This window comes from Pleurodeles waltl, chromosome 6, assembly GCF_031143425.1.
Source record: "Pleurodeles waltl isolate 20211129_DDA chromosome 6, aPleWal1.hap1.20221129, whole genome shotgun sequence".
NCBI lineage: Eukaryota > Metazoa > Chordata > Amphibia > Caudata > Salamandridae > Pleurodeles > Pleurodeles waltl.
The window spans coordinates 1,611,143,495-1,611,165,849 of record NC_090445.1 but is presented as its reverse complement, the minus strand read 5'-3'; the positions used below and the strand labels follow the sequence as shown (position 1 = coordinate 1,611,165,849).

The 22,355-nt window shown below is 49.9% G+C and overlaps 1 protein-coding gene across 2 annotated transcripts in view; it reads right to left on the bottom strand.

Moving 5' to 3' along the window:
- Positions 1-22,355, bottom strand: part of LOC138301234 (collagen alpha-1(II) chain-like) — a 1,268,735-nt gene that overhangs the window by 95,040 nt on the left and 1,151,340 nt on the right. For both annotated transcript variants that reach the window (XM_069241494.1, XM_069241495.1), the window contains 2 exons: positions 18,094-18,156; positions 4,590-4,755 (listed from right to left, as the gene is read on the bottom strand). In XM_069241494.1, coding sequence (XP_069097595.1) covers positions 4,590-4,755; positions 18,094-18,156 — 229 coding nt within the window. The remainder of the gene's footprint in view (positions 1-4,589; positions 4,756-18,093; positions 18,157-22,355) is intronic.

Genomic DNA, 22,355 nt, shown 5'->3' with positions numbered 1-22,355 from the left:
GTGGAAATCTTCCAGTAGTCATGGTGGCGGTCCAAGACGAGGGGGCTCCACCAGCCGTATTACAACCTGTAATAGGTCCTGGCTGTGCCCTGATGGCGAGGCGCTGCCGGCGGTGGAAGCGCCCATTCCCTGCCGGCTGACCTTCTCACCGGACAAGGTAAGTCGATCGTCTGACAGGGGAGGGGGGTGGGAGGCTGTGGAGTGTTGCGTGTGCGAGTGGATATTGTCTGCATGTGTGAAGGTAAGTGTGTATGCGTGTTTGTATGCATGTTTGTATACATGTGCGTATGGGTTTGTGTCTGCGTGTTTGTATGCGTGTATGTATGCATGTGTGTATGGGTGTGTGTGCGTGTGTGCGCATGTATAAATGTTGACTTAAGTGTGTGTATGAATGTTGAAGTGAGTGCGTGTATGGATGCATGTGAGTGAATGTGTGTATGAATTTTGAAGTGAATGCATTTATGAGTGTTGAAGTGAGTGCGTGTATGGATGCTTGTGAGTGAATGCAGGTTTGTCAGTGTTGGTGAATGAGTGTGTGCGGTGTGCGTGAATGAGTGTGTGGGTGTCTCTGTGCGTGTATGCAGGGAGGAGGGCGCTGTACTAGGAGGGGGCACTGTACTAGAAGGGGGTGGGGAGGGCGGTTCTAGTATGGAGGGGGATGGGGTCTTTTGGGCTTGCAGGGAGGTAGGGAGAGTCATCTGCCATGGCAAGAAAGACATTTCCTGTCACTGGTTGTCTTTCCGCCACACCTTGGCCGTCATAATGAGGGCCTCTTTCTAGCTCAGCGTCAGGCACCGCAAATCTCAAGAAGAGGGGCAGGGTAGAGGACGAGGGGATACAAAAAAATTCAAATAAAATAAAACCTTACCTTTTTCCCATTGTCACCGCTGCCTCCTGCCGCGTTGCTCCTCTGGTCTTCTTGTGGTGTCCCAGCATTTACTGGGACACCAGCACAGGCTCCCCTGCAATCCTTGAGCTGCTTACATGCTAACCATAGCATGTAAGCAGCATCAGGATTGGTCTGAACGGCTCAGAGTGCCGCTCTGACACAAGCTTTGGGTCTTTGCTGTTTCTCCAGGTTGGAGAAACCTAAGTGCGCACGTGTGTTTGGCACTCTCCCCTTCCACCTGCCACAGGCCAGCCAGCCCCACCCTACCCTGAACACACTCCTGGCTGAGCCAGCAGATGAAAGCTAAAACAATAACTAAATATCATTTTATCTTTCATCTCCTGGCTTAGCGAGGGGGGTGACGCTCTTTTGCCATTGTGAAGGAGCTGCCCCTGATCTAGCTGCAGATTCCTTACACCCACCCATGCCATCCCGCTCTGCAGACACGTCTGCTAGGGTTAGGGATTGTCCCTTTCAGGACCCTAGTTTTTTGGCACAAACTCTTAGTTTTTTCCATGGCTCTGCACTTCTGGGGTGGAAGTTCATGGAAAAGGAACTGACGTACGTGTGCCTGGGAGGTGCCTTTATAGGCCACAGTGACATCACAGACGGCTCCAACAATGTCACCGACGCCACGTGGTTGCGAATGATACTACCCGATTGCGCACGCAAGTGTATTGCTTTGCAAAAGTTCCAGATTCCAAGCTGATGCCAGGAAATTCCATAGATAAGGAATCTGCAGCTAGATAGTGTCTCTACCAGATAATACTTTTCCAAAGGTAAGCAACTTATTTGTCAAGTACAAGAGGGAAAGATTAATGTGTGAGTTTGTGTATTCTCTTTGCTAAAGGTTAATAGCACACAATGAGTCAGCATTGTAATGTTATCGCCACATAAGAGGAGGAGGCTCACAGATATGCCTCAATACCACAATAGCCTAAGTGGTATGGTAAGATGACTGGCTTCACAACCCTGAACTTAATGCTTTACCTCCATTTTTCAAAATAAAGTCTAAAATCTCCTGGAGAATATGGTCATTGGTACTTCCTGTGCATTCCTGAGAGTTCTTCAAAGATCTTGTTAATATTTCTGACAGGCCACTGAATTCCCCAGTTTATGTTTCCATCAGCGTAGAACTGTACAACTCGGTCAGCTGCCAACTATATTTAGGACAGTTGCCCTGCTGCAAAGTCATGTGGAAAGAAAGTGGGCTGATGTGAGCACATCTCATGTAAGCGATGTGAGTACATCTCATGTAAGCGAGGCCTGTTGAAAACTGGGCCCATGCATGCACAGCTTTAAATATGATGCAAAAGGCAGTGGGCCTGAGGTAAGTTACCCTTTTACATAATTTTACACTTTTTAATAAGTTTACTATTTTCGGTATTCACAAACCCAGAGTAAATATACTACAAAAGTGTATATTACATGTCTCACTCTCACCTGTAATGCAGTTGGCTTACTCCTTTGTTAGTGGCTCACATCCCTCCCTAAAAACCTAACTGATCCTCACTAAACCCCTCTTACACCTCCCTAGACCCAATTCTTTAAGTAGTAAGTGTGCCACTTTTCCCATTTTGTCCCCTGTGGACCTCTCTCATTTAATACTAAAATCTACACTTACATGTCCACTTTCGAGCTAGAAAACTTCGCACAAATAAGTACAGGCAAAACTTACACTTTGTAGTACATTTTGTACTATGTTTTGTAGTACTACAAAACATATTACAAAGTGCAGTTTAAGAATCAGCCCAAAGAGAGCAATGCCTACTCATTTCAAGATGGCCACCACTAAAACCGCATTACAGAATAAGAGGAGCTGCTCGCCTGCACCTGTGGAACATTCCTCACGTTGATATGCAACCTGCCCGTATTAAAATAGACAATACTTCTGGACACCCACATGCTCTTAACAACTGAGTACCCTGCAGAACCTTGCTGGACATCTGAGTTTCCCTGCTTTGTCCCTGTTATGTGCCATTCTTGAGAGAGGCAATCGTTTTCCTCTCACTACATAATTCAACTGTTACATGGCTTGATCAATGAGGTGAACACAGGCCAGATTCATGGTTCCACCACCTGCTTTCTTCTGGAGTGGTAATATAGGCCATATTTTGTATGCCTCTTTCTCAGTTTCTCTGTATTGAAGTATGAATGTGCAAAAGATGCACAGCAAGTGCAACAATACATCAAATGACGTTTCTCCAAGGAAGGAAACTGAGAAAAGATAAGTCAGCTGCTGTAAACTGACTGTGGGTATAATGTGCATGGGTTGAACTGGGGGTTTGGAAAATAAGATGCTGCTGGGGCTGAATAACTGAGAGAAAATGAATGGTGGTCAAAAACGGGAAAAACTCTGAAGTGCATTGTAAGAAATTGCCTCCTTGGCATAGTTACCCCCTAACTTTTTGCCTTTGCTGATGCTAAGTTTTGATTGAAAGTGTGCTGGGACCCTGCTAACCAGGCCCCAGCACCAGAGTTCTTTCCCTAAACTGTACCTTTGCTTCCACAATGCAAAGTGCCATGTCGACTTAGTAATTTTCTCCCCACCAGCACACACAAGCTGTGAGGCAGTGTGCATGTGCTAAGTGAGGGGTCCCTAGGGTGGCATAAGACATGCTGCAACCCTTAGAGACCTTCCCTGGCATCGGGGCCTTGGTACCAGGGGTACCAGTTACAAGAGACTTACCTGAGTGCCAGGGTTGTGCCAATTGTGGAGACAAAGGTACAGTTTAGGGAAAGAACACTGGTGCTGGGGCCTGGTTAGCAGGGTCCCAGCACACTTTCAAATCATAACTTAGCACCAGCAAAGGCAAAATGTTAGTGGGTAACCATGCCAAGGAGGCATTTCCTTACAACCTGCACTTACAATGTCTAAGGTTTTGCTTAGACACTGTAGGGGCATAGTGCTCCTGCACATATGCCCTCTCCTGTGGTATAGTGCACCCTGCCTTAGGGATGTAAGGCCTGCTAGAGGGGTGACTTACCTATGCCACAGGCAGTGTGAGGTTGGCATGGCGCTCTGAGGGGATTGCCATGTCAACTTAGTCATTTTCTCCCCACCAGCACACACAAGCTGTGAAGCAGTGTGCATGTGCTGAGTGAGGGGTCCCTAGGGTGGCATAAGACATGCTACAGCTCTTAGAGACCTTCCCTGGCATCAGGGCCCTTGGTACCAGGGGTACCAGTTACAAGGGACTTACCTGAGTGCCAGGGTTGTGCCAATTGTGGAGACAAAGGTACCGTTTAGGGAAAGAACACTGGCTCTGGGGCCTGGTTAGCAGGGTCCCAGCACACTTTCAAATCATAACTTAGCATCAGCAAAGGCAAAAAGTTAGGGAGTAACCATGCCAAGGAGGCATTTCCTCATATAGTTTAACTTACGTCGAAGTTTAAACAGTGTTGATTTACTCCTCCTCCATTTCAAGTGTTCTATTTTAAAGTTTCCCAGATTACAAAGCAGATGAGAGTTTATACATTTACTGTTCAAGTGTTACTTTATATGACGTTTGTAGCCTAAATCAGCATTAGCCCATATGCTATGTGTTTTTTAACTGATTTGGATAACCGCTCTATCAAAATGTTGAATTAAATTATTTGACTTTCTAGACCTAGTTGAGGACTTCACACCACCACAAATTTGTTACCATCTTTCAGGTCTTAATGCTTTGCTTTTTCCCCAGCTCTCATATTTCCGTACCATCAAGAAGGTGTTTCTGTGCCAGTTGAAGCTCCTTGCAGGTAGTGGCAGGATTTTCCTTTGTTCCATTTGGGGGACTCACAAGGAGCTTCAGCTCCTCTCCCAAGCTCTCCATGACTGCCCAAACCATGTCATAATTTAGTTTGTCAGACGAATAAAACAAACTCTGAAATATAAATAATAGAACAAGAAGATCAACAATGTGAATACAGATGTTTAACAATCCCTAATGAACAAGTTACATACTTTCTGTAATGATTTATCTGGTAGAGATATAGGCCCTCATTATGACCCTGGCGGTCAGAACACCGCCAGGGCTATGGTGGCGGTATCACCGCCGACGGGCTGGCGGTGAAGACCACCACGTAACGGGTCTGGCAGGTTAGCCTCTGGCAGGTTAGCCTCTGCCAACCAGCCACATCCCCACCTGTCCCGCCAAGGCGGTTGGACCCGCCGAGCCGGAGATCAGCATCTCTGGCCCGGCAGTCCAATGAAGGCTGCGGCGGTATTTGGAGCTGGCTTTCCACCGGGGTTTCCGCGGCAGGAACACTGCCACGAAAACGCTGGCGGAAAGACTACCAGTGACAGGAAATGTCTTTCCTGTCACCGGCAGACGACTGCCCCCCTCTTCAAGCCCAATACCCCCACATCCCCCCTCCATACCAAAAACCCCCTACCAGAACAGCACCTCCCTCACAACCCCCCTTCTAGTGCAGTGCCCCCCACCCCCGCCAAATGTCCTCCACCTGCATATACGCACACAGACACCCACACGTATTCCGCATACACTCATTCATGCACCTCGCATACATGTATACACCAACACTGACATACATGCATACACTCACAAGCATCCATACACGCATACACTCACAAGCATCCATACACGCACTCACTTCACCATTCATGCAAGCACTCACTTCATCATTCAACCACGCATACACACATACATTCATACACGCATTCAACCACGCATACACACACACATATACACACACCCATACACACACTCATACACATACACACACTCTCATACACACAACCATGCACACACGCATACACACATACATGCACACATGCAGACAACACCCACTCACACACCCCACCCACCCCCCTCCCCTGTCGGGTGTCCGACTTACCTTGTCCAGCGAGGAGGTCGTCCGGCAGGGAACGGGCACTTCCACCACCGGCAGCACTTCGCCATCAGGACACCGCCAGGCCGTATTACTGCTCGTAATACGGCTGGTGGAGTCCTTTTGTCGCTGCGTGCCGGTGGTGGAATCGCCCATTTGCCTCCAACCGCCAGCACGACTACTGGAGGATATCCGCCCAGTCTTCTGGCGCCCACGGCCTTGGCGGTCTTGGAAAAAGACCGCCAAAGTCAAAATGAGGGCCATATTCTAGTTGCAAATTCCTAACCTTAGAATTTCTTCCAGTGTCAGTCTGGATCTGGCTATTTTTCTTCAAGCAGTACCTTTGAGCACCGTGGGTTGGTGTTGGTTGACTCCAAGTCAGTCAATGGTGTTGTGGTCGCCGGATAGGACATCGCGGGTCGTACATAAGTGCAACCCTGGTGAGCTGATGTCAGTTTCTTTTCACGACTTTCCACACCAAAAGCGTTGAGCCATGAAGAAAACTGATACTAGTGCACCAGAACTATGGCCCTGAAAGGGCAATCCCTATCCCTAGAAATCAGTTTGCAGAGTGGGGAGGATGGGTGGGTTTGCAGGAAATCTGCAACTAGAATATGTCTCTACCAGATAAATCATTACCGAAGGTAAGTAACTTGTTCATCTGATAGAGAATTCTAGTTACAGATTCCTTACCTTGGAATGGATACCCTAGCAACACCACCACTGTAGGTGGGTCTGCAAACTAAAATCATACTAGGAAGTCCTGCAGGACCGAATGGCCAAAGTAGCCATCACTGCGGACCTGAGTCAGTACCAGATAATGCATTACCAAAGGTAAGTAACTTGTTCATCTGGTGGAATGGGCCCTCAAGCATTCAGGAGGTTGCTTTTTGGCCAGTGTGTTGCAGATTGTATGCAGAGAATGACATTGCAAAATGGTCAATTTCTGCAATGACCAACCTTTCTTTGCTCCCACGTACCCCAGAAAGAGTTGGTCATCCACCTGGAACTCTTTTGTACGGTCAAGTTAGAACGACAATGCACTTTTTGGGTCCAGTTGGTGAAGTTGTTCCTCTTCCTTAGAGAGATGCAGGGTAGCAGAGAAGGTGGAGCGGGTGATAGTCTGACCCAGGGGAAATGGGGCCACCACCTTAGGGAAGAGGAGGAACGAGTGAGAAATACTAACTTGTCTGGAAACATTGTGAGATACAGAGGTTTGAATGATAAAGTTTGCATCGCACTCACCCTCAGGGTAGATGTTAATGCAACTAAGAAGGCTGTCTTGACAGTGAGCAGCTGGACATTGTGCAGTGGCTCGAAGGGAGCCTGTAGGAAAGTACCCTCTTTCTGGCATGGTTACCCCACTTTTTGTCTGCTGTCAGTGTGTTTTCACTGTGCTCATTGGGATCCTGCTAACCAGGACCCCAGTGACTGTGCTCTCTCCCCCTAAAATTGGTTGTTCCTGACTTTGTACACCCACAATTGGCATACTGGTGCCCCCATGTAGCTCCCTACTATATGGTACCTAGGTACCTAGGTACCCAGGGCACTGAGGGACCAGGGGTTGAGCATGTATTACCAGACCAATGGGAGCCCATGCAAATGTGTCTGCAGGCCTGCCATTGCAGCCCGTGTGAAAAGGTGCATGCACCCTTTCATTACAGGTCATTGCACCAGGTCACTAAGTCACCCCTATGGCAGGCCCTCCTAGTCCAGAAGGCAGGGTGCAAGTACCTGTGTGTGAGGGAGCCCCTGCATGATCAGAGGTGCCCCTACAAACTCCAGCTCCATTTTTCGGGACTTTGTAAGTGCAGGGAAGCCATTTTATCCATGTACTGGACACAGGTGTCCAGCTACATAATGGTAACTCCAAACCTGGGCATTGTTTGGTATCAAACATGTCAGAATCAAACCCCAATACTGTTGCCAGTATTGGTTGTATGATTCCATGCACTCTGGGGGTCCTTAGAGGACCCCCAGCTTTGTTCCTACGAGTTTGCAGGGTTTTCACAGGCAGCACCCGATGCTGCCATCCTACAGACAGGTTTCTGCCCTCCTGCTGCATGACCAGCTCAAACCCAGGAAGGCAGAAGAACAAGTTACTAACCTTCGGTAACTAAATATCTGGTAGAGACTCCATCTAGCTGCAGATTCCTTACCTTAGAATTCACTGGCATCAGCTTCGAATCCAGAATTGTTTTTCTGAGTAGTACCCTGCACGTGCTGTCCGGTGGCATCGGGTGGCATCGTCCGGCTCGGCGTGGCGTCGTCAGCATCTTTGGAGCCGTCTGTGACATCACAGTCTTCTATACAAGCACCACCCTGGCGCACGTACGTACGTAGATCCAGGAACAGCTACCCTTTTTCTTTGGCGATTTTCTAGTGGTTTTTTGATTGTTTGTGATGCCTTTGAGAAAGACAGGATTCAAGCCTTGTGGTGCATGTCATCGCACCATGTCGGTCACGGATCCACACCGAGTGTGTCTCTGGTGTCTGGAGAAGGACCACGATTTGACGTCATGTTCCGACTGTCAGGCCATGGCTCCGGAGGCCTTGAGAGAGAGCTCTCTCAAGCTTCTAGTGGCCCGACAACCGTCTTCGGTTGGCGCAACTCCGAGGAGGTCAAGGTCCTGCAGTAGGAGGAGGTCGCTGCACTGCTCCAGGAGCCCCAAGTCCTCTTCCTCGCATTTGAGGTCATCAGGGCACTCAGGTGAGAGGCACAAAATGAAGAAGTTCAAGCGGACTTCAACTTTGCCACGCCCATCGGTCGACGAGGCATCTAGGGATCATTGAGGTTCCGAGCGTGGCTCCACGGAGCCGTTGCCAGGGCCGGCTCTGCGTCTTTCCCCTTTTCTGGGGACCGGAGCGACCCCTGTTCAAATTAAAGAATTTTATGAGGCTATGGGCCTTGTTTTTTTACCAGGCTGCACCCTCGGTGGGTCTTTGGGCCCCGCGGGGTCAGTACGGACCCCATCGGGTTCGACGTCAGTGGCTTCGGCCTCAGCGCCATTGGGGACCCCGGGATCCGATAGCAGATCCGGACCAGCGCCAGTCTCTCACAGTCAACCTCCTGTGAGAGACTCACAGAATCTGCAGCTAGAAGTCTCTATCAGATCAAAGAATTTCCTTTGGGAGAATTGAGGCAACACCCTCTCCCCCTTGGAAATAGGTGTTGCATGGCTTGGAAGGGGTAGCCTTCCCAAGCCACTGGTATGCTTTGAAAAGCACCCTGCATAAACCAGTTTGCACCAGTCTAGTGACCCCAAGACCCTGCTCTGGCACGAAACTGGACAATGAAAAGGGGAGTAACCACTCCCCTGTCCATCAACACCCCAGAGGTGGCGCCCAGAGCTCCTCCATGTGGCCACTTGATTCTGCCATCTTGAATCTAAGATTGGCAGAGGCCTCTCGGAGCATCTCAGTGGCCAGGACACGCAGGTGACTCACAGCCCCCTCCTGATAGGTGGTCACCCTGCTAGGTGACCAATCCCCCTTTCTGAGCTATTTAGGGTCTCCCTCTTGGGTGGGTCCTGAGATTCGACGTGCAAGATTCCAGCAGGACTCCTCTCCATCGTTTACTTCACCTTCTAGCCACTGGAACTGCAACTGGACACTCCAGGACCCTACAATCTGCAAATACAGCGACAACTCTGCTCTGCAACATTGTTTCTCCAGCTCCTTCCAGCAACTGCAACATTTCCTTGGCTGTGCATCCTCTGAGGGCGACCAGTCTTCAGTCTGCACAAGAAGCAATCTCGCTGGAAGTGAAGGAGTCACTCCACTGCATCTGCAGGCACTAACTGCAACGATGACCGGATGCAAGGATCTCCTCTGCTCCAGGGCTGCATGGATCCTGCATCACAGGTGGTGGTCTGGAGCGGTCCCCTTTGTCCTCTCTACCAGCTGTCCAACTTGGGAGATGGTAAGCCCTTGCCTCTCCACGCAGAACAGTACCCCCATGCACTGCGTCTTTAGCAGTTACCAAGGCTTGTAAGTATCTCCTCCAAAGAATCTTCAGGCTCCCTGCAGCCCCGGCCCCCAGCACTCTTCCCTATGATGCACAGCTCTCTGGGTCAATGAAGTTGGACTCCTTTATAGGTGTGCTGCGTGGGTGTCATTAGGACTCCTGTGCTTGCTGCCTGTGGGTCACCTGTAGGGGTTGCTTCCTCTTCCTGTAACTCTCCTCACTGCTGAGGGTCACCCGGGACTCCCCTCATAGGTTGAGTCCTCCTGGACCTTGCTGGTCCCCGGAAGATCCACTTTTGCTTTACAGCGACTTCTGCCTTTGCCAAGGCTTGTTGGTGGCCTTTCCACAACACTTACCGACTGCAATCTTCTATCCGGCATGGGTCATCGACTGCATCCTCCAGAACTCTTCTCCAGCTACAGGGCTGCATTGCTGACCGTCTTTGTCCTAATGTCAACCAACTCCTGCAACCACACACAGATGGGTAGTTGCTACTGCCACCAGCGGACACTCCAGCAACTTCTGGACTTGGTTCCCACCTTTTACAGGTCTTCCTCTTCAGGAATCCACCACTGACTTCTCGCAGTCTTGTATAGGTGTTGCAAAATCTTCTTTTCAGTCTTTTTGGGTGGTTTGGGGAAAAGCCAGTAACTTACTCCTTTCTTCCTGGTCGCTGAGAGGCACTGTAATACTTTATGGTTTTGTAGTACTTTGTGGTTTCCTAGTCCCCCCAGCACCCCTCTACACATTCCACTTACCTAGGTGGGGGACCTGCATTCGCATTCTATTTTTTTACTATATGGTTTGGGTTCCTCCTAGGGTTACTATTTATTGCTATTTGCACTGTTTTCTATGCCTATTTCTGATTACTAGTGTACATATCTAGTGTGTTACTTTCGTCCTATTGGAGGGTTGCCTCTTTAGTACTTTTTGGTAATTGTGTCACTAAAATAAAGTGCCTTTATATTTATAACACTAGGTGTTTTCTTTCATGTGTGTAAGTGCTGTGTGACTACAGTGGTATTGTATGAGCTTTGCATGTCTCCTAGTTAAGCCTTGGCTGCTTATCCACAGCTACCTCTAGAGAGCATGGTTTCTAAATACTGCCTACACTACACTAATAGGGGATACCTGGCCCTGGTATAAGGTGTAAGCACCTTAGGTACCCACCACACACGAGGCCAGCTTCCTAGACTCTCCACCCCACCGGCCCAGTGTTCCTGGTGCTGCCCATTTGGGGTCAGCCTAAACTTTGACCTGTGGGCATCCTAACACTTTAAGACTGAAATCGTAAGACATGCACTTACCTGTTAAATGTGCTAACACTTGCCCCCCAGGCCTTTATTGAGTCCTATGAAAAACTTGCACTGTCAACTTTTGACATACAAAATGGTTACTTACTTGTAAACCGCTTCATCTGCAAAACTAAAGTACATTTGATACATATGCTTGATACCTATTTACCACTGTACTTACTTGCAACAAAGATCTTCTGGTTCTAGTAATAAAGTAACAATTTATTTTTGCTACATAAAAACACCTGGCCTGGAGTTAGACATTGAGTGTGTGCCTCATTTCTCGACTGGGTGTGTACAACAAATGCTTTGCACTACCCTCTGATAAGCCTAACTGCTCAACCACACTACCACAAAACAGAGCATTAGTATTATCTACTGCAGCCTCTGTTAAGCCTCTGGGGAACCCCTGGGCTCTGTACACACGATACTTCATTTTGCTATAGTATATACAGAGCCAGCTTCCTACAAGGTCCCCTACCCAAGCATGTGGAATAGTTAGAAGGGAGCTGGAAGGACTCAAGACCCCAAGAGGTGAGTACCTAGATGCCCCCCAGCATCCAGGAGAGCTGAGATAAGTTACCTGGACTTCCCAAAGACTAACAAAGGGAATTGGAAAAGGAAGATTGCAAGCCCAGGACCAGTCCAGTGGAACCCAACAGTGGATTCTGGATTGAGAGGAACTGCAAAAGAGGAAGACAGAGTCCAGTCCACGCAGGAGTGCCCAGGTGGGGCAGGAGCCACTACCCACCCTTCTGTGGATGAAGATCCAGGTCGACGAGGGAAGATGAAGATCAGCTGTGTATCCCAGGAACTGCAGAGAGGTCCTTGGAGTCATGCAGATGATGTCCCCTGCCGGTGGCTGGGTTGCAGATGGTCAGTGGTCAGGAGGACCACCAACAAAACTTGGCAAAAGCAAATCTGGGCAGAAAAGGATTTGCAGAGAAGAAGAGGACCAACAAGGTCCAGGGGACTCGACCCTTGAAGGGGAGGCTGAGCTGATCCTCAGCAGTCAGGCGAGCCAGCAGACGTAGTCATAACCCCCACCAGGCAACCCACTGGCAGCAGGCACTTTAGGTAGCCGCGAGACCCAGTGAGCATACCCGGAGAGGAGTTCCACGTTGCTGATGAAGAGTCTGCTCTTGCAAGAATTAAGTGCTGGATGCAAGGGCTACTTGGAGCCTGAAGATCAGCAGGAGTCAACATGCCTTAGTTGCTGCAAAAAAAAGTTGCGGTGCACAGGGGTACTGTCTTGCCAGGAGAGGCAAGGGCCGACCTTTCCCATGTTAGACAGAGGGCAGAGAGGTCCAAGATGACCACTCAGAACCATCACCTGTGTTGGAGGATCCACACAGTTCCTTTGGAAAGCAGATCCCAGCAGCCAGACATTGTTGCCTTGGGTGCCTGCGGATGTAAGGGAGTGACTCCTTCACTTCACTTCAAGGGAGATTCTGTCTTGCTTCTTTGGTGCAGCTGAAGTCTTGCCGACCCCAGAGGATGCACTGCTGTGGAAATGTTGCAATTGTTGGAAGGAGCCAGAGAAACAATGTTGAAAGGTGATGTCATCTCAGGAGTTGCAGGCTTGTTTGGATCCTGTCCAGCAGCGGTTCTGGTGGCCAGGAGCAGAAGAGGGCGATGCAGAGGAGTCCTGGCTGAGTTTTGCATGCCAATTCTGGGGACCCACCTGCAAGGGAGTCCCTAAATAGACCTAACAGGGGTTTGGTCACTCTGCAGGGTGACCACCTATCAGAGGGGGGTCACTGACATCAGTTACCTGTCCTAACCAACCAGATGCTTCCAGGGGCCTCTGCACATCTTGTTTCCAAGATGGCAGAATCAATTGGCTACCTGGAGGAGCTCTGGACACCATCCCTGGAGTGGTCATGGACAGGGGAGTGGTCACTCCACATTCCTTTGTCCACTTTCACGCCAGAGAAAGGACCAGGGGTCCCTGGACTGGTGCAAACCCAATTATGCAAGGAGGGCACCAAATGTGCCCTTCAAAGCAAGCCGGTGGTGTTGAGAGACTACTGCTCCCCTAGCCTTGACACATCTATTTTCAAGGGAGAGGAGGTTGCAACCCCTCTCCCACAGGAAATCTTTTGTTCTGCCTTCCCTTGCTTGAGTTGGTCAAGCAGCAGGAGGCCAGAAACCTGTCTGAGGGGCTGCAGCAGCGTGGGCTGCCTGCAAACCATGGAAGACTGGTAGGAGCAATCCTGGTCCTCTAAGGAGCCCCTAGAGTGCATGGAACCATGCCACCAATACTGGCATTAATATTGAGGTATGATTCTGACATGTTTGACACCAAACATGCTTAGGTTCAGAGTTGCCATTATGTAGCTAAACAGAGGTAGGGACTTGTGGCCAGTACATGAGTAAAATGGCTTCCCTGCACTTACAAAGTCCAGTGCACTGGAACTGGAGTTCATGGGGACACCTCTGCTCATGCAGGGGTGCTGTCACACACAGGAACCTGCACTCTGCCCTTTGGGCTAGGAGGCCCTACCATAGGGGTGACTTACAGTGACCTGGTGCAGTGACCAGCAGTGAAAGGGAGCATGCACCTTTTCATGCAGGCTGCAATGGCAGGCCTTCAGACAGTTTGCATGGACTCCCATGGAGGTCATAATATATGCTGCAGCCCATGGGGGACCCCTGGAGTACCAATGCCCTGGGTACCTAAGTACCATATACTAGGGACTTGTAGGGGTACACCAGTGTGCCAATTGTGGGGTGTAAAGGGTACCAAAGCAACCAAATTTAGAGGAGAGAGCACAATAACTGGGGTCCTGGTTAGCAGCATCCCAGTGAATACAGTTTAAACACACTAATAAACATGCAAAAGTGAGTGGTAACCATGCCAAAAAGAGTGACTTTAATGCACTGACATGGGGACGATGTAGTTGGAAATGGAGAAACCGGACCGGACCAGTGGAACCCAAGGATGGATTCTGGGTGAAGAGAACCTGCAAAAGAAGGGGATAGAGTCCAGTCCACACCGGGGTGTCCAGGTGGGGCAGGAGCCAATGCCCCCCTTTCTGGAGCTGAAGGTCCAGGTAAACATTGCAGAGGAGTCCTGCTGGAATCTTGCACATCAAATCTCAGGACCCACCCAAGAGGGAGACCCTAAATAGCTCTAAAAGGGGATGGGTCACCTAGCAGGGTGACCACCTATCAGGAGGGGCTGTGATGTCCAGCCTGACCTGGCCACTCAGATCCTCCCAGAGGTCTCTGCCCACCTTGGATTCAAGATGGCAGAATCAAGTGGCCACCTGGAGGAGCTCTGGTGACCGCCCTTGGGGTGGTGATGGACAGGGGAGTGGTTACTCCCCTTTCCATTGTCCAGTTTCATGCCTGAACAGGGACCAGGGGTCCCCGGACTGGTGCAAACCGGTTTACGCAAGGAGGATACCAAATGTGCCCTTCAAAGCATTCCAGTGGCTTGGGGAGGTTACCCCCCCAAACCATGCAACACCTATTTCCAAAGGGAGAGGGTGTTGCCTCCATCTCCCAAAGGAAATCATTTGATCTGCCTTACTGGGCATGAGCTGGTCAAGCAGAAGGAGGGCAGAAAGCTGTCTGTAGGATGGCAGCAGTGTAGGCTGCCAGAGAAAACGCTGCAAACTTATAGGTGTAAAGCTGGAGGGGTCCTCTAAGGAGTCCCAGAGTGCATGGAATCATAAAACCAATACTGGCAACAGTACTGGGGTATGATTTTAGCATGTTTGATACCAAACATGCCCAGGTTTGGAGTTACAATTATGTAGCTGGACACAGGTAATAAGTAACCTGCGTCCAGTACATGGGTAAAATGGCTTCCCCGCACTTACGAAGTCCAGGAAAATGGAGCTGGAGTTCGCAGGGGCACCTCTGCTCAAGCAAGGGTGCCCTCACACACAGGTACTTGCACCCTGCCCTCTGGGCTAGGAGGGCCTGCCATAGGGGTGACTTACAGTGATCTGGTTCAGTGACCTGTAGATAAAGGGTGTATGCACATTTTCACTCGGGCTGCAACGGCAGGCCTGCAGACACATTTTGTATGGGCTCCCATGGGTGGCATAATACACCCATGGGGAAGGATTAGTGACAGGATGGCACAGACAAGTCAGCCCTACACTAGAGGATAGGGTGAAATACACAGGACATCACTAAAATAGCCTCTGTGCGCATTTTTTAATAAATCCAACACTGGCATCAGTGTGGGTTTATTGAGCTGAAAAGTTTGATACCAAACTTCTCAGTCTTCAGTGAAGCCATCATGGAGCTGTGGAGTTCGTAATGACAAAGTCCCAGCCCATGGACGCAATATGGCCAAACTCCCGTTACAATGTCTAAGAATGGACTTAGACACTGTAGGGGCATATTGCTCATGCAGCTATGCTCTAACCTGTGGTATAGTGCACCCCGCCTTCTGGCTGTAAGGCCTGCTAGAGGGGTGCCTTACCTATCCCACAGGCTGTAGTTTGTGGGCATGGCATCCAGAGAGTAATGCTATGTCGATTTTACCTTTTCTCCCTACCAGCACACACAAGCTGCTATGGCAGTTTGCATGAGTTTGGTGAGGGGTTCCTTAGGGTGGCATATTATATGCTGCAGCTCTTACGGACCCTCCTTGGGCACAGGGTCCTTGCTACCACTGGTACCTTTTACAAGGGTCTTAGCTGTGTGCCAGGAGTGTGCCAATTGTGGAAGAAATGATACATTTTAGGGAAAGAACACTGGTGCTGGGGTCTGGTTAGCAAAATCCCAGCACACCCACAGTCAAGTTAGCACCTGACATCAGGTAAAAAGTGTGGGGGTACCAATGCCAAAAGGGGCACTTTCCTAAACAAGCCAAAGCCCAAGACTTCTTAAAGCGATTGAGTGCTGAGTCTGCTTTGTCCCCTAAGAGACGTGTGCCATCAAAGATGATGTCCATCAGAGTAGATTGGACATCCCCTGAAAAGCCACATACACGTAACCAGGCGTGTTGTTTCAAAGCCACCATCAATGCAACCGATCTGCCCAGAGAGTCGTCGATTCAACCCACATCTGATGGTGAACTTTGCCGCGTCTCTCTCATCAGCAACAGCTTTGGGGAGAGTGGCCTGGGCCTCCTTTGGGACCTGTGGCATCACTTGTGCGACCGTGTTCCATAAAGTATCGGTTTAACGGCCCAAGAGGCATGAAAAGCTCACAGACTGCAATGCCAGGCTGGAGGAAGAGAACAACGTCTTCCCAAGGTCGACCAGCTGCTTTGATTCCCTATCAGGGGAGCGGAAGGGAACGCGCCATGGGAGGTTGAGGCTTGGATGATGAAGCTTTTGGGTATAGGGTGTTGGGTCAGGAAAGCCGGGTCTGGGCCTGGATAGAATTGGGAGTGATCCAAAATCAGGGAAGTTCGAGGTACAACCACTGCTGGTTCAGATCCGGAAGCGTATCCTTGGGTGCTCCTCGGAACTGAGGCCAAAGCTGCCAGGGTGGAACCCGAAGGGACCCTTGGGTCCCGAGGACTCTCTAACAGGGCTGGCCTGTCCTAAAATGAGACTCATGGCCTCGTAAAACTTTTTGAGTTGGGAGGTATGGCTCCGGCTCCCGGGAAGTCAGGGAGGCACAGAGCCAACTCAGAAGTAGACTCCAAAGACGAAGGCCTAGAGCGAGGATGCTCCTTGTCCTGTCATCCGACCGACAGGGTGAAGTCAAAGAATGATTATGCTTCTTCGACTTCTTCTTTTTACACAAATGTCCCGAAGATTTCAAATGGGTTGAAGAGGAGTGGTGGGGGTGGCTTTGTGAGCAGTCTCTGGACTTTCTTCTCTACCAAACCGGGAGTGAGGCGGAGTCGGACACTGGGCCATGAGCAGCTTTAGGGACTGCTCTCTCAAAGTTTTCAGGTTCATGGCCCGGCAGTCGGAGCACGACTTTGCACTGTGGTCGCATTCCAAGCAACACACCAGGTGGGGATCCATCACTGACATCATGCAGTAGCAGGAGTCACAGGGCTTGATGCTAGTCTTCTTGGACATCCTCGACGCACTAGAAAAGTCCCAAACACTTCGACAAAAAGTCGAAACTCCAGTCAAAAAGCAACTGGGGGTAGCTCGCCTCTGGATCTTCACGTAGGCTGGCACGGAATGAAAAGGACTGGCGTCAGAGCACCATGGTGGCACTTATGTACAGCCCACAATGTCATATCCAGCGACCACGATGCCAACAACGGACGCAGAGTCGACCAATGCCACCTAACGGCGTGCAAGGATACTGCTCGAAGAAAAATCTCCGGATCCGGATGCAGACTGATGCCTGGGGAAATTCTATGGTAAGGAATCTGTAGCTAGAAGTCTCTATCAGATAATTTTGGCCAAAAGAGGATACAGCATTATTGGAAATTACAGAAACAAAGAGGTTCCCCTCCGGAAATGATTCTAAAGAATATTCAAAAGATTATTGAAAATATTTACAACTAGATGCAAATATCTGGGACATGAGGTAGAAAAACAACATTGAAACAGACTGGAATTAAAATAGGCATCATGAAAGCTTATGTATAAACCTAGAGAATGCAGCATCATAACTGTTAAAAAGAAAGGCTTGTATGCAAAAAAGACAATTTCTAGTCTACGTCACCTAGGCAGTGTCTGTGGGGGTTGGGACAAAAGTCCTCTGCATGACTCTGTAAAGCTTTTGTTCAGGGCCTTGTAACTTATTTTCTGACTATCCCTCTACATGCCCATGTTCCAGTGAAGCTTAACAATCATGCAAGACAATTGTAGGTACCCTTGTTTTACTAACAGCATTAAATGTCCACTACACCAAACTACTGCAAGACCACATGGATGGAAATGGCAGCAGCAAAACAAAATTAAAGCAACACACACGGAAGTAATCACATAGGTAGTTATAACAAAATCAAGAGCAAGTATAGAACTATATGAATGCCCACAACTCTGTGACACAAATATGAAAGCACAATAAGACACAAACAGACTAAAATATGTCAGATAACATGGCAAAAGAATGGTAACAGAAGGCGTACTTCCACCTTCTCCAGCATGCAGCACAGGTTCTAGTGTCTGCTTTCGATATTATAGTGTGTGCCTATTAAGGAATCCCCTGCAAGCAAAACTCACCTGCAATTCCTCTACACTCCTGTTAAATGAAGGTCCAGGAGGGCCAGGTGCTCCAGGTGGTCCCTAAGAGAATACAACGAAATTACACTCAACAAGAAATCTTAGTATTACAGAAAGCTATTGCTTGCATTTATAAGGTCTATGGCAGAGCCTGGGTCCACCTTATAGGGCAGAACAAACTGACAAGTATAATAGGAGAAATCAGTAAACATATGAGACAGTTTGCAACATATCAGTCTGTGACTTTAGTGAAATAAAGATTGTCAGCCCATGCCAATTAAGCACACACAAGCACAGTGGTGTCAATTTACACAAGTCTTATCTGCAGTTAATGTGTTTAACTGTGTTGGCCAGAAATATTGTGAGTGTGGTTAAGCTGCATTCTGAGCAGCAATTGAATGTGATCAAGTTACTTACCTTCGGTACTGCCTTATCTGGTAAAGACACAGCCCCTCATTGTGACTTTGGCAGTCTTTGAGCAAGACCGCCAGGAGACCGCCAGTGCTGGCGATCTCCCGCCTGCCAAATCACAGGTACTGCTGGATTTCTGCCACACTTTGGGCGGAAATCCGGCAGTAGTCGTGCTGGTGGGCAGAGGTGCTCTAGCGGTTCCACAACCGGCCCCACCCCGCCAGTAGGACACCCCGCCATATTATGGGCCATGATATGGCCTGGCGGTGTCCTGATGGCGGGGCGCTGTCGGCAGTGGAAGCACCCCATCCCATTCCCTTCCGGATGACTTTTTCCCTGGAACAGGCAAGGTGATCATCGGACAGGGGAGGGGGATGGGAGTGTTTGGGTTTTGTTGTGTGTGCGTGTATGAGTGTGCGGTGTCTGCGTGTGTGCATGAATGTGTATATGCGTGGTTGTTTGCATGTCTGAATGTTGAATTAAATGTGTGTGCGCATGTCAGTGTGTATGCGTGTGAGAATGCGTGTTTGGATGGCTGTATGCGTGCATGAATGCGTGTATGGATGTTGTTGTGAATGCGTGCATGGATGCATGTGAGTGGATGCGTGGATGTAAGTGTAGGTGAATGGGTGTATGCGTGGTGCATGTGGGTGTCTGTGTGCATGTATGCAGGTAGCGGGCGCTGTGTCAGGAGGGGGGTGGGGGGTGCTGCGTCAGGAGGGGGGGCGCTGTGTCAGAAGGGAGTCTGGGGGGCGCTGTGGGTGGAGGGGGGGGTCCAGTGCTTGCTTGGAGGGAGGGGGAGCCGTCTATCGGTGACAGGAAAGGAATTCCCTGTCAGCGGTAGCCCTTACGCCATGGTTTTTGTGATGGTGCTACCACCGCGGAAATCATGCCGGAAGGCCAGCTCCTAATACCACTGGCGGTCCTCTGTGGACCACTGGGTCGGAGATGATCATCTCCGGCCCGCCGGTTCAGACTGCCATGGCGGTACGAGTGGAGATGTGGCGGGTGACAGAGGACAACCTGCCACACTCATAATGTGGTGGTCTGCACCGCCAGACTATTGGTGGTGGGATCTCAACATTTACCCTGGCGGTCAAAAGGACCGCCATTGTCTAGTTGCAGATTCCTTAAGTTTTTAATTTCCCCAGGCATCAGTAGGGATCCGGAGATTTTTCTTGAGCAGTACCCCTGCATGCTGTTAGGTTGTGTTGAACGGCTCTGCATCCGTTGTTGGTGCTGTCCGCACCAGATATGATATTGCAGGTCCTATATCGGAGCAACCCAGGCATGCTGACGTCAGTTTCTTTTCACGACTTCCCATGCCAGAAGCGCAGAGCCATAAAGAACACTGACCAATGGTGTGTCAAAACTTGAAAGGAAGTCCCTGTCCCTAGAAATCAGTTTGCAGAGCAGGGAGGATGGTTGGGTCAGTAAGGAATCTGCAACTAGAATATGTCTCTAGAAGATAAGGTGTTACCGAAGGTAAGTAACTTGTTCATCTGGCAGATTCCTTACCTTTTAAGTAGATACCAAAGCAAAGCCATCCCTGGAGGTGATTCTTCAAACCAAGATCAAACTAACTAGAGAGTCCATCATGACCGAACAGGCAAAGTACCCAACCCTATGGACATGAGTGTCCAGGCAGTAGTGTTTGAGGAATGTGTGCAAGGATGTACTGCCTGATAGATGTCAAGTACTGGAACTCAGTATGTGAATACAGTGGGCGCAGATGTAGCTCTGGTAGAATGAGCATGCAAACTTTCAGGTGGCTGCTTTTTGGCCAGGCAGTAGCAGATTTCAATGCAGTGTACAAACCATCGGGAGATGGTTCACTTCTGCACTGCCTAACCTTTCTTCGCAACCAAGAAACCAACAAAGAGTTGATCATCCACCCAGAACCCTTTTGTGCAATCAAGATAGAACAGCAATGTTCTTTTTTGGGTCCAGGCGGTGGAGTCTCTCCTCTTCCTTAGAAGGGGGAATGTGTAAGGAAATGCTTCCTTGGCATGGTTACCCCCTAACATTTTGCCTTTGCTGATGCTAAGTTATGATTTGAAAGTGTGCTAGGACCCTGCTAACCAGGCCCCAGCACCAGTGTTCGTTTCCTAAACTGTACCTTTGTCTCCACAATTGGCACAACCCTGGCACTCAGCTAAGTCCTGTGTAACTGGTACCCCTGGTACCAAGGGCCTTGATGCCAGGGAAGGTCTCTAAGGGCTGCAGCATGTCTTATGCCACCCGGTGGACCCCTCATTCAGCACATGCACACTGCCTCACAGCTTGTGTGTGCTGGTGGGGAGAAAATGACTAAGTTGACATGGCACTCCCCTCAGAGTGCCATGCCAACCTCACACTGCCTGTGGCATAGGTAAGTCACCCCTCTAGCAGGCCTTACAGCCCTAAGGCAGGGTGCACTAGACCACAGGTGAGGGCATGTGTGCATGAGCACTATGCCCTTACAGTGTCTAAGCAAAACCTTAGACATTGTAAGTGCAGGGTAGCCATGAGAGTATATGGTCTGGGAGTTTGTCAAACACAAATTCCACAGTTCCATAATGGCTACACTGAAAACTGGGAAGTTTGGTATCAAACTTCTCAGCACAATAAATGCACACTGATGCCAGTGTGCAATTTATTGTAACATACACCCAGAGGGCATCTTAGAGATGCCCCCTGAATACCTACCCGCCTTCTAGTGTAGGCTGACCAGTTTCTGTCATCCTGCCACACACCAGACATGTTGCTGGCCACATGGCGAGAGTGCCTTTGTCTCTCTGTGGCCAGGAACAAAGCCTGTACTGGGTGGAGGTGCTTCTCACCTCCCCCTAAAGGAACTGTAACACCTGGCGGTGAGCCTCAAAGGCTCACCCCTTTTGTTACAGCGCCCCAGGGCACCCCACCTAGTGGAGATGCCCGCCCCTCCGGCCACTGCCCCCACTTTTGGTGGCAAGGCTGGAGGAGATAATGAGAAAAACAAGGAGGAGTCAGCCACCAGCCAGGACGGCCCCTAAGGTGTCCGGAGCTGAGGTGACCCCTGCTCTTAGAAATCCTCCATCTTGAGTTTGGAGGATTCCCCCAATAGGATTAGGGATGTGCCCCCCTCCCCACAGGGAGGAGGTACAAAGAGGGTGTAGCCACCCTCAAGGACAGTAGCCATTGGCTACTGCCCTCCCGGACCTAAACACACCCCTAAATTCGGTATTTAGGGGCTCCCCAGATCCCAGGAAATCAGATTCCTGCAACCTGAAGAAACAAGAATGACTGCTGACCTACAAGCCTGCAGAGAAGGAGGAAGACGACAACTGCTTTGGCCCCCCCCTACCGGCCTGTCTCCAACATCGAAAACCTGCTCCATCAATGCATCCGACATCCGAAGCCTCAGAGGACTGCCCTGGACTAAAGGACCAAGAATCTCCTGTGAACAGCGGCCCTGTTCAAAACCAGCTACTTCTTTGCAACAAAGTAGCAACTTTCAAAGACTGCACGTTTCCAGCCGGAAGCGTGAGACTTCACACTCTGCACCCGATGCCCCCGGCTCAAGATCAGAGAACAAACACTTCAGGGAGGACTCCCCGGCGAGTGCGAGCCTGTGAGTAACCAGAGAAGACGCTCCTGTGCCCCCACAGTGACGTCTGCAGAGAGAATCCAGAGGCTCCCCCTGACCGCAACTGCTTGTAACAAGGGACCTGACGCCTGGAACCAACACTGCACCCGCAGCCCCCAGGACCTGAAGGAACCGAACTTCAACGCAGGAGTGACCCCCAGGCGACCCTCTGCCTAGCCCAGGTGGTGGCTGTCCGGAGAAGACCCCCTGTGCCTGCCTGCACCGCTAGAGTGACCCCCAGGTC